General features: G+C 43.9%; 1 protein-coding gene across 1 annotated transcript; it reads left to right on the top strand.

Moving 5' to 3' along the window:
• Window positions 1-1,198: 1,198 nt before the first annotated feature.
• SNIP1 (Smad nuclear interacting protein 1) lies at window positions 1,199-12,293 on the top strand. The gene is made up of 4 exons (XM_021683719.1): window positions 1,199-1,469; window positions 2,709-2,811; window positions 9,633-10,231; window positions 10,828-12,293. The coding sequence occupies exons 1-4, from the start codon at window positions 1,243-1,245 to the stop codon at window positions 11,090-11,092; spliced, it is 1,194 nt and encodes a 397-aa protein (XP_021539394.1). The 5' UTR covers window positions 1,199-1,242; the 3' UTR covers window positions 11,093-12,293.

The following is a 12,293-nucleotide window of genomic DNA, read 5'->3' as shown; positions in this document are numbered from 1 at the left end:
TGGAAACCTCCTCTCCCCTCCCCGTGGCCTGGGCGGGGTTTCGGAGTGGGGCGGGGCCAGCAGCACGGAGTTTCCGCTCAGCCTCCGTGAAAAATTCTCCTTGTGCTTACCTTATCTGGGTTCCTGCTCACCAGGTCGCCTTGATACTCTTGGAAACATGCAAAACAGGAGTTCGAGTCCCTGCGCTGCATCTCGCTCGCAATTTGAATGAGGTGGCAGATCCCCTTAGCTGACCCCCAATTTTGTCACCTGCAAAATGGGAGTCATGTGACTCCTCAGTGAAGGCTTGGGGAAGATTCCCAGAGGAAGGCATCTGGAGTTCCCAGGTTTTAAAAAGTATTTGTTTTGGGGCGTCTGGCTGGCTCAGTCAGTGGAGCGTGAGACTTTTGATCTGGGGGTAGTGAGTTCGAGCCCCACCACTGGCTGTAGAGATGACTTGAAAATAAAAATATTTTAAAGAAAGTGTTTTTAGGGGGCGCCTGGGTGGCTCAGTCCTTGAGCGTCTGCCTTCCGCTCAGGTCATGATGTCAGGGTCCTGGGATCGAGCCCCGCATTGGGCTCCCTGCTCGGCAGGAAGCCTGCTTCTCCCTCACCCACTCCCCCTGCTTGTGTTCCCTCTCTCGCTGTGTCTCTCTCTCTCTGTCAAATAAATAAATAAATCTTTAAAAAAAAAGTGTTTTTAGTTAAATGTTGAAATGACAGCATAACAAAGTTCAAGAACAGAGGGGGGCATACTAATGACTTGCCCATGGGCTACTATCTGTGATTGCTTTTCCCCCTCTCCTTAACTTCGTATTTCCAAACCTAAAAGTAATCACAGTTTGCGCACCATTATTTATCCCGCTTCTTTCCTTGAACAAGTCAGGGATTCCTCCATCTGTCACAGAACTTATAAACAGCGTTACGAATGGCGACAGACCATTCATCAGTTGCCTAAACAGTTTCCTACTGCTGGGCATTCAGATTGTCTCCGAATTTAGTAATTACTAATAATGCGGCAACAAACAGCCTCGAGGGGAGCTTTTTCCCAGAAGTTTCTTTTTGACACTTAAAACTCCCGCCACTCGAGCCGGTCCTGACAGCCCCGCCCGCTGCAGAGTCGTAGTCACGTGCTTAGCTCCCCCGCTAGGGTTTCTGGGAGAGCGCGCACCCGGAAGCGGAAGTCCAGGGGTCAAGTCCGTCATTTCCTTCAGCGAGAGGAGCGCAACGGATCTTTTTCCTTTGCTCGGCTCGTATCTCAGCATGAAGGAGGTAAAGAGCGAGCGGGAGCGGGGGAGCCGGCGGAGGCACCGCGACGGGGACGTGGTGGCGGCGGCGGTGGTGGTGAAGGTGAAGCAGGAGCGCCTCAGCCCGGAAGCCGCGCCTCCCGCCCACCGCCGCCCAGATTCCTCCGGCGGTAGCGCGTCCCCTCCGGCCGGCGAGCCGGGCCGCCCTGGTCACCGCGGGAACCGAGCCCGAGGAGGTAGCCGGTAAGTGGAAAGGCGCCTGGGATGGACTTGGGTCTGGCTCTTCGAGAAAAGACAGGGCTAGCGTCAGAAGCACACCTTGAATGCTGCGCGCTGCAGCTTGGATTTAATCTTAAAGTGGTGGAAGTGAGCCGGTGGTGCTTGTGCTGAAGAATGTTTACTCTGGTGCCTGTCACTTGCGTTAAGCGCCTGATGCCTAATGGGTAGGATCCCGCCTCTTCATCTCTGCCCAGCTCTTGGCCGAGTAGGGCCAGCAGATAGCACTGATCGAGTTGAAATAAAGGGATTTCCCCATCTGCCTGCAAATGGAGTGCTGGCGTTGGCTTTCCAATTATCTGCCCCAAAAGGTTTCCACGTTGAGAGCCTAGGCGATCTACCTGGTAGGGATTTGGAAGAAAGCTGGACTCGTTAATTTATTCCTTCAGCATAGTTTTACTGCATGCTAAAGACTGCCCTAGGTACAGGGGCCTCAAGGGTGAACAAGATAGTCTTCGCCCTGGCGAAATTGATGTGCTTTCGCCTTGAGACAAAATAACAAGCAGATAAAATAGTTTCAGTTAGTAACAAGTATTAGATTAAAGAAGAGGTTAAAACAGGAGTGTGATAGAGTTTGAAGGGAAGTGAGAGAAGGCCTTCTCTGAAAAGGTGCCATTTGAGTTGAGACCCGAATGATAAGAATAATCTAGCCTCGTAAAGATCCAGGCTGAGGAAACAATGCGTGCAAAGAACCTGAAGCAGAATTAATGTGATTGTTCTAGAAATAGGGGGGACAATTGTCTATTGATCAAGGACAGTGGTAGGAGTGAGGTGGGAGAGGGAGGAGATAGAGCCAGAGGACTCCCTGATGGATTGATGTGGTTGTGGCGGGTGGGAGTGGGGAGCTATTGGTGGTGAGAGAAAAAAGAGTCAAGGGTGTTTTCTAGGTTTCTGTCTTGAGGAACAGGGTGGATGGTGGTACCAGTTACTGAGATGGCAGAGACTGTGGGAGGAAAGGGTTTTGAGGGGTTGGCAAGCGAGCGTTATGCTCTGTGAGAAGGTTCAGTAGGCAGCCATGTATGTGGGTCTGGAACGCAAGGAAGATGTCAGGGCTGGAGAGTGAAGCTCCCGCCTCCATTAATATGAAAAGCAGAGCCCTTCACAAATGTGCTGTTTGTGTTAGTAGGTAAGCCTGATACTTGAAGTGAATTTATGTGGGGGAAGGGAAATTGAGATAAAACCCTGTGTGTACCATGCTCTGAAAAGGTCCCCAGCCAAAAAGAAAAACAAGTCCTCAGGGAGAAGAAGCAAGTCTCCTCGGAGTAAGAGAAGCCGAAGTCCTCACCACTCAACAGTCAAAGTGAAACAGGTAAGTGGATTGAGATGTTTGGATACCAGGTCCAAATCTAGAACCTCTTCCCGTCATAACAAATACATAATCATATGTGTTTACCTGTATCTGCGATGGGTTTTTCTAGAAACTGGGGTTTTTGTTTTTTTCTTTCCTGCTTGTTTTGTTAAACTTTTTTTATTTTGAGGTAATTGTTGATTTACATTCCGTGGTTAAAAAAAAAATACAGAGGTATACTCTTTACTCTATTTTTCCCACTGGTAACATCTTACAGAATTCCAGTACAATATCACAGGGAGAATACTGACATCGCTATAGTCACGATACAGAACATTTCCATCACCACAAGGATCCATCATGTTGCCCTTGTGTAGTCTTACCCACTTCTCTCCCACCCTTACCCCTCAAGTCCTGGCAACTTCTAATCTGTTCTCTGTCTCTATAATGTTGTCACTTCAAGAACGTTATGTAAATAGAATCATACATGTAACCTTTAGGGATTGGCTTTTTTCACTCAGTGCAGTTCTTTGGAGATTCACTCAGGTTGTTGTATCTGTCAGTAGCTCATTCCTTTTTATTGCTGAGTGCTACTCAGTTTTGTGGATTTAACCATTTGCCCATTAGAGAACATCTGGGTTGTTTCCAGTTTTTGGCTGTTATATATAAGGTTGCTATGTAACATTTGTGTACAGGTTTTTGTGTGAACACCTCTTCATTTTTCTGGGATGAATGCCCAGGAGTGCAATTGTTAGAATGTATGGTAATTGCACGCCAAACTGAGTGGCTATGTTAGTTTGCTGGAGCTTCCATAACAAAGTACCACAGACTGGATACCTTAAACAACAGAAATTAATTTTCTCACAACTCTGGAGGCTAAAGTCCAAGATCAAGGTGTCAGCAGGTTTTGTTTCTTCTGAGGCCTCTTTCCTTGGCTTGCACATGCTACCTTCTTGTCTCTGTCCTCACGTGGCCAATCCTCTGTGGGCTTATATCCTTGGTGTCTCTTCCTCTTCATATAAGGACACCAGTCATACTGGATTAGGGATTTGCTGTCATCTTAACTTAATCACGTCTTTAAAGACCTTGTCTCAATAAAAAACAAAAACAAAAGCAAAAAAACCCCACAAAAATGGTTACATTCTGAGGACGGTGGTTGGGACCTCGACATATGAATTTGGGGGGGACACGATTCAGTCCTTAACAGTGACTGTACCATTTTACATTCCCACCTGTATTGTGCATGATGCAGTTTCTCTGCATCCTCATCAGCATTTGGTATTGACGTTTTGTTTCAGCCATTCCAATAGGTGTGTAGTGATATTGTGATTTTATTTACTTTTTATTTTTAATTTTAAGTAGGTTCCACACACATCGTGGGGCTTGAACTCTCACAACCCTGAGATCTAAAGTCCCATGCTCTACCAGCGGAGCCAGCCAGGTGCCCATATCATTGTGATTTTACCTCTCATTGTGATTTTAATTTGCATTTCCCTTTGAGCATTTTCTAATCTGCTTACTTGCCCTCTGTATATCCTCTCAGGTGAAATGTCGCTTCATAATCTTTTGCCTATTTTCTACTTGGATTTTTTTGCTTTCTTAACTGTTCTGTTTGTAGAGTTCTATGTTACTAGACCATTTTGGGTACATGGTTTGCAAATAGTTCTTTCCAATTTGTAGTTTGTCTTTTTATTCACTCAGCAGGGGTTTTCTCAGAGTAAAAATGTTAAATTGTCAGGAAGTCCAGTTTATCAACTTTTCCCTTTTTTTAAGTTTTTTTCATTATTTTTAAAAGATTTTATTTATTTATTTGTCAGAGCATGCGCACAAGCAGGGAGAACGACAGGCAGAGGGAGAAGCAGGCTTCCTGCTGAGCAAGGAGCCCATTGGGCTCAATCCCAGGACTCTGGGATCATGACCTGAGCTGAAGGCAGAGGCTTAACTGACTGAGCTACCCAGGTGTCCCTCCACTTTGCTTTTTATGGATTGTGCTTTTGGTGTCATGTCTAAGAACTTTTTGCCTAACTCTAGATCCCGAAGGTATGTTTTTTCCTCAAAGTTTTACATTTAAGTTCATGATTTATTTTGAGTTTGTTTTGATATAAGGCGTGAGCCTTGGGTTGAGGTTCATTTTTTTTGCCTGTGAATGTTCACTTGCTGTGGCACCATTTTTTGAAAAGGCTGTCTTTCTTCCCTTGAATTGCTTTTGCTTCTTCATCAAAAATCAGTTGGGAATATGTGTGTGGGTTTATTTCTGCTTCTCTATTTTGTTCCATTGATCTCTATCATTCTGCCAGTACCACACAGTCTTGATTACTGTCGCTATATAGTAAGTCTTGAAATTGGGTGGACGAGTTCTTCTCCTTTTCTTCTTAAAAATTGTTTAGCTATACTAGTTCCTTTGCCTTTCCATATACATTTTAGAACAATCTTGTCTATATAAAAAAAAATCTTGCTAGAATTTGGGTAGAAATTGCAGGAGGCTGTATTTCAGAGAATTGGCTTTTTTGTTCTTGTTGTTAATGAATGAATGTATTTATTTATTTATTTATTTAAAGATTTTATTTATTTCACAGAGAGACACAGCGAGAGAGGGAACACAAGCAGGGGGAGTGGGAGAGGGAGAAGCAGGCTTCCTGCCAAGCAGGGAGCCCAATGCGGGGCTCGATCCCAGGACCCTGGGACCATGACCTGAGCTGAAGGCAGATGCTTAACGATTGAGCCACCCAGGCGCCCCAAAGAACTTATTTATTTGACAGAGATAGAGTGAGACAGCGTGCATGCACAAGCAGGGGGAGCGGCAGGCAGAGTGAGAGGGAGAAGCAGGCTCGCCACTGAGCAGGGAGCCCGATGTCGGGCTCGATCCCAGGACGCTGGGATCATGACCTGAGCCGAAGGCAGACGCTTAACCGACTGAGCCACATAGGCGCCCCCAAAATTGGCTTTTTATCATATCAAAACTTCCAATCCATGAACACTGTATAAGTCATTTATTTAGATCTTTGATTTTTTTTCTTCAGCGTTTTGTAGTTTTTAGCACTTAAGTTCTATATATGTTTTATTAGATTTACACAAAGTTTTTTCTTTGGGGGAATGATTATAAGTGATACTTTAAATTTTGGTCCACATGTTCGTTGCTAATCTGTAGAAGTATAATTCATTTTTCTGTGTTTTTCTTATATCCTGTGACCTCATTGAACTCAACTTATTTAGTCCAGGAGGGTTTTTTGTAGATTTCTTGGGATTTTTTTTACATAGACAGTCATATCTTCACATAGGGACAGTTTTATTTCTTCCTTTACAATCACTATGCATTGTATTTCCTTGTTTTGCTTTATTGTACTAACTAGGACTTCCAGCACTGTATTGAATGAGAGTAGTGAGAGCAGATACCCTTGCTTTGCCCCTTATCTTGAGAGACAAGCATTCAATCTTTTTAAAGAAACTCTGTGTTACAGTGTGCAGATAGACATTAAGAAAATGGATTTTTGGGGCACCTGGGTGGCTCAGTTGTTGAGCATCTGCCTTTGGCTCAGGTCATGATCCTGGGGTCTTGGGATCGAGCCCCGCGTCGGGCTCCCTGCTCGGCGGGAAGCCTGCTTCTCCCTCCTCCACTCCCCCTCCTTGTGTTCCCTCTCTCACTGTCTCTCTCTCTCTCTGTCAAATAAATAAATAAAATATTAAAAGAAAAAAGAAAATGGATTTTCTGGGGCGCCTGGGTGGCTCAGTCGTTAAGCGTCTGCCTTTGGCTCAGGTCATGATCCCAGGGTCCTGGGATCGAGCCCCACATCCGGCTCCCTGCTCGGCGGGAAGCCTGCTTCTCCCACCTCCACTCCCCCTGCTTGTGTTCCCTCTCTCGCTGTCTCTCTCTCTGTCAAATAAATAAATAAAATCTTTAAAAAAAATAAGAGAGAAAAAAGAAAATGGATTTTCTGGGGCGCCTGGGTGGTTCAGTCGTTAAGCATCTGCCTTTGGCTCAGGTCATGATCCCAGTGTCCTGGGATCGAGCCCCACATCGGGCTCCCTGCTTGGCGGGAAGCCTGCTTCTTCCTCTCCCACTCCCCCTGCTTGTGTTCTCTCTCTCGCTGTGTCTCTCTGTGAAATAAATAAATAAAATCTTAAAAAAAGAAAATGGATTTTCCTGTTATTTTGAGAGACTGTGGGCCAGCTTTCTAGTATCTTAAAGATATAAAGCCAGACAGCCTGGGTGGTGTGCAGTGTGAATTGATCAGGTACTGCTTTAGCTATCTCAGAATGCAGCTCCCAGAACCACACCACCCAGATGAGGCCTATCATCCACTTGTGGTTTTTTTTCGTTTTTTTGGTTTTTGTTTTTTTCCAGTGTACAACTGGCAGCTCTTTACCTGTGGTTTCTAAATCAACATTTTACAATAAATCCTGGGACTTTTAGAATGGAGCTTTTCTTTTCTTTCTTTCTTTTTTTTTAGAGATGTTATTTATTTATTTGTCAGAGAGAGAGAGAATTGGAGAGTGAGCACAAGCAGGGGGAGTGGCAGGCTCTCTGCTGAATAAAGAGCCCAATGCAGGACTCCATTCCAGGACCCTGGGATCATGACCTGAGCCCAAGGCAGATACCTAACCGACTGAGCCACCCAGGCATCCCTAAAATGGAACTTTTCTGTGCTTATTGCTGTTTTGATGTATCTTCATTTGCTTATCTATGTTAACTTCCCTCCTTACCTCAAATTATCTCCTTAAAAGCTAATTTCTGTGTGTTAATCAGCTGGAAACTTGGAAATGGCTCTCAAGCAAAAGGGCTTGACAGGCGGTTGACACTAAGTGACTTTCACATGGGTTAATCCTAAGTAGGAATGCACGCAGCCCCTGACTTAAGCATCACTTGTGCTTGCAGGCATTCTCTTCTCTACACCTGAACCACAATTTAAAAAATAAATTTATTGATTACGTGCTCATTGTAATAACGCAGAAGTACATAAAGTAAAAAGTGAGAGTATGGGATATGTAGTGTATGTTTACTTCTCACATTATCCCCAAAATTGCAGGCTCCCCCCCCCAAAAATCACCTAAGTCCCCAGAGGCAACCATTCTAATAACTTGATATTTATCCTTCAAGACTCAATTATACTTATGTTCTCCTTTTTTCCTTTGTTTTAGTATGCATCTCTGTGTGTTTTCCATGCAAAGTTTTTAATTCAAAAAAGGAACCATGGGGCGCCTGGGTGGCTCAGTTGGTTAAGCCTCTGCCTTCGGCTTGGGTTACGATCCCAGGGTCCTGGGATCAAGCCCTGCATTGGGCTGTCTGCTCAGCAGGGAGCCTGCTTCTCCCTCTGCCCCTCCCGCTGCTCATGCTTTCTCTCTCTCTCTCTCAAATAAATAAAATCTTTTAAAAAATTTTTAAAAAAGGAACCATATTATATATATTATCCTACTTACCAATAATTGAAATCAGTACCAATTGTTATTTGGTTATATGATTAGTCATATCCTTTTCCATGGTTTTTACTAATTTTGGCTGGTCTACCCATCTTTATTTACTTACCCTGTGTGATGGGGTGGGGCAGGGGCAGAGGGAGAGAGAATCTCCAGCAGACTTCCCACTGAGCATGGAGCCCGATATGGGGCTCAATCTCACGACCCTGAGATCATGACCTGAGCTGAAATCAAGAGTTCGACGCTTAACTGACTGAGCCACCTAGGAGCCACGGTCTATGCCTCTTTAAAATGAGGACTGAAAATAATTGGTCATTGGAATAGTGGATGTACAGTCTTACGGGGATTAGAATACAAGGGAGGTGGGGGTGATGACCTAGAGTCTGTGGCTTCTTTTAGTGACTTATTTAATGAGGGATAAAGGGCATAATGAGATTAGTTTGGTAGGTGGTGTTGGCAAGCTTGTGAGTATCTTAAGGTAGGAGGGATGGGTGTCTGAGCGTCCCTCTTGGTGCTTGTCTTTGGAGGCTAGGAAGTCTAGAAAAACTGAGTCCTGCTCTGAGCAAGCAGGTCTGTACTTGACCCCTGTGTATAGCAAGGAGAAAGCCTTGGGAGCAGGGGAGGCAGTGAGATTTCAGTGCTCAGGATTTCCTCTTTATCTTTTCCAGGTGGGGTAGCCTTGCTCATAGCGTGCAAGACTCCCTCTTGAACTCTGATGTTTTGGTTATTAGTAAGGATAAGTTTATTATATTCATGTGTTCATTAGATACTTATTTCCTAGGAAAATTATTAATATCCTTTGCCCATTTTTTTTCTGTTGAATTGTCTTTCTTACTGATTTATTTTCTTATTGGTATATTAATAGATGTTATGTGTTGCAGTTTCTACAAGGCTGATTTTCAATACTGTGTCTTTTCCAAGAAACCATGATATGTTTATTAATTTTTTTGAGATCTTTAAAAAAATATCAATAAATTTTTACAGGTTTCTTACATGTCTTACATACTTAAGTGTCTTCCTTGGTATTGAACAGTTTTTGTTACTGTTGAAATGAGATCTTTTAAAATTATTACATTTTCATTTTTGATGTAAGAGAAAACTAGTTTTTTTTCTTTACATGTTTATCTTGTACATGACTACTTAGCTCTGTTAGTTCTGTTTTCTGTATATGCTTCCCAATGAGTGTGCCTATAGCTCCTCAAGTTTCTAGGGCTCTGAACCTGGACTTGCAGCGTTAGAACTGTAGTCGGGTGACAGTGTGGAAATAGTTTGTGTAGCCTTGCAAGGGAATACAACCACCACTGCTAACCTTGTTTCTGTGGGACATTTTGCTCTGAATGCCAAAGTCCAAATCACAAATGGCTTTTTGAATGCATCTTGTTCACAGAATGTGGACTGCCTTTCGTTTACTGGATCTCTTTGAATTTCAGGAACGTGAGGATCATCCCCGGAGAGGACGGGAGGAACGGCAGCACCGGGAATCATTGGGCCAGGAACACAGGCGAGCTAGAAACAGTGACCACGACAGACACAGGGGCCATTCCCACCAGAGGAGAAGCTCTAATGAGAGGCCTGGGAGTGGGCAGGCTCAGGGACGGGACCGAGACATTCATAATCTACAGGCTCAGGACGCAGAGCGGGAGTTCTACAACGCCCGAAGACGGGAGAATCGCCAGAAGAACGAAGTTAGTGCTGGTGGTAATGAGTCTCAGGAGTTGGTTCCCCGACCTGGTGGCAACAGTAAAGACAAAGAGGCACCCGCTAAAGAAAAGCCAAGCTTTGAACTCTCTGGGGCACTTCTTGAGGACACCAACACCTTCCGGGGTGTCGTCATTAAGTATAGTGAGCCCCCAGAAGCACGTATCCCCAAAAAACGATGGCGCCTCTACCCCTTTAAAAATGACGAGGTGCTTCCTGTCATGTACATCCATCGGCAGAGCGCCTACCTCCTGGGCCGGCACCGCCGCATAGCGGACATCCCAATCGATCATCCCTCCTGCTCGAAACAGCACGCAGTCTTTCAGTATCGGTGAGTATGCGTTTGCAGGAAGAACCAGAAGTGTGTGTAGAAGCTGAGAGTCTCAGGATTACTAACATTTGTGTACACGTGTATGCAGAAGAATCCCATACTCCTCAGATCTAATCTTCGTTTTAGGATTATGAATCTAGCCACCCTTTGAATAATCACTTACATGTGTCTAAAAGCATCACATTTGGTGTCAGAGATCCAGATTTTGAATCCTGCCTTGACTCTGACATCAAAACCCACTACTTTATTCCCATTGGGACAGGAGCTAAAATATGTTGAAATATAGGTTTATCTTGATTATAAACAACACAAAACGTGTTTTCTTAATCGTGGCAAGAGTTCTTGGATTCTGATTTAAAATTTTTAATCTACCACGAATTTCCCTCCCCTACTCCCTCAGCAACCAGTTCTCGCCTTTTCTCTTAAGTATATTTAACTTGCTCCCAATTTCCAGATCCAAGGCCATACCTTCCCCTTGATTTCCTAGAGTTTGGACTTGAACTGTGTTCAAGCCAGGTAATTTACATCATGTAGGCAAAATGCTGGATGGTCTGAGGTGGGATTTTGCTCACAAGTTTCTCTTTTATCTCTGCTAGGCTTGTGGAATATACCCGTGCTGATGGGACAGTTGGCCGAAGGGTAAGGCCCTACATCATTGACCTTGGCTCAGGCAATGGAACATTCTTGAACAACAAGCGCATCGAGCCACAGAGATACTATGAACTAAAGGAAAAGGATGTACTTAAATTTGGGTTCAGCAGCAGAGAGTATGTCCTGCTTCACGAGTCCTCCGACACCTCTGAAGTAGACAGGAAAGAAGATGAGGATGACGAGGAGGAGGAGGAAGTATCTGACAGCTAGCAAACTAACAGCTCAAACTCTGGAAAGACCTTTCTTTAAAGGTTTTGGGATTGAGTCAGAGAGCACCATTGTTCTCTCTGTAATGCCTCTTAATGCCTTAAGTCTTTCCTCTGTTGCTGATCACCTTCTGTTATAGTATAAGAAAACTGACTTCTGTTTGGTTGAACTTTTTTCTGTGGCACAACAGCCCCTTGCCTGTGGGCATTTGTTTTCAAAACAGTCTTCACCCAACACATCATGTTTCAGTAGAAGCATCGTGGCTTTAGTTGGTGCTTTCAGAACTGCTGCCTAGGAAACTACAAACCCTTGGTTCAAGGGGAATTGTGGCTTGTTCTCTTTGTACAGTTACTTTATTTATATAGTTGTTAAGCTTTGTGGACTGGGTTTGTTTTTGGTTTTGGGGCAAACCCCTGAACAGAGAGTCTTACTAAGCTTTGGTTGTCACCAAAACAGCCTCCATTATATACCAAAGCTTTGACCTGGTTGAGCTCTTGAGTCACAGAAGTTGATTTTGCACTTCATTTTTGGGGGGTGGGAATTTACCACATGACCTCATTATTAACTGTTGGACTTAAACAGATGCTTTATGGAACCTGCTGAAGCCTACAACTGTACAGGAAGATCCTGGCTACCACCAGTGGGTGCTGATATAACGTCATGAGAGGCTAAAATGGGTCATGGATCGGTTTCCTGTGAGAGAATTCTGATTTCTCCATAGAGCATGTACATAACAATTTTGATCATCATATCTGTTCAACTTTGCATTTTTATTCAAATGTTATCTCTTTCCTTCTTTGCAAAACAGTGTCATTTATGTAGCACGGTCCTTGCTTTATTCTAACTATGTATATGTGTAAAGGAGGTTGTATAGTTGACACATTTCATCTTTTTAAAAAAATGTTCATAGAGGTTGTATTTACTTTCCCAAGGCCGGAAAGCAAGGGAGTTGCCCTGTTTCCTAATTTTCCACAGAGGAATATGTGTAAGTAGCAAAGTCATAACTACTTACATATACTGTGTGTGTGTGTGTGTGTGTGTGGTGTGTGTGTGTGTATGTGTGTAAAAGTGTGAGTGAAAGAGCTGCATACTGATTTTCATATGAGAATGTTTTGTGATGTAAATAGGCAAAGGCCTCCCTGCATTTGAATAGCAGGTTTTCATTTGTATGTATTTTTGGGATAAAAATAATAAAATTTGTAAA

Source organism: Neomonachus schauinslandi, chromosome 4 (genome assembly GCF_002201575.2).
Source record: "Neomonachus schauinslandi chromosome 4, ASM220157v2, whole genome shotgun sequence".
In the NCBI taxonomy this organism is placed as follows: Eukaryota; Metazoa; Chordata; class Mammalia; order Carnivora; family Phocidae; genus Neomonachus; species Neomonachus schauinslandi.
This window is presented reverse-complemented; position numbering and strand designations above follow the sequence as displayed.

Excerpts from the sequence above, each read along its gene's own strand:
- SNIP1 (XM_021683719.1), top strand. The coding sequence starts at position 1,243 with ATGAAGGAGGTAAAGAGCGAGCGGGAGCGGGGGAGCCGGCGGAGGCAC. Across the intron at positions 1,470-2,708 it reads CGAGCCCGAGGAGGTAGCCG|GTCCCCAGCCAAAAAGAAAA; the intron begins GTAAGTGGAAAG and ends TGCTCTGAAAAG. Across the intron at positions 2,812-9,632 it reads CAACAGTCAAAGTGAAACAG|GAACGTGAGGATCATCCCCG; the intron begins GTAAGTGGATTG and ends TTTGAATTTCAG.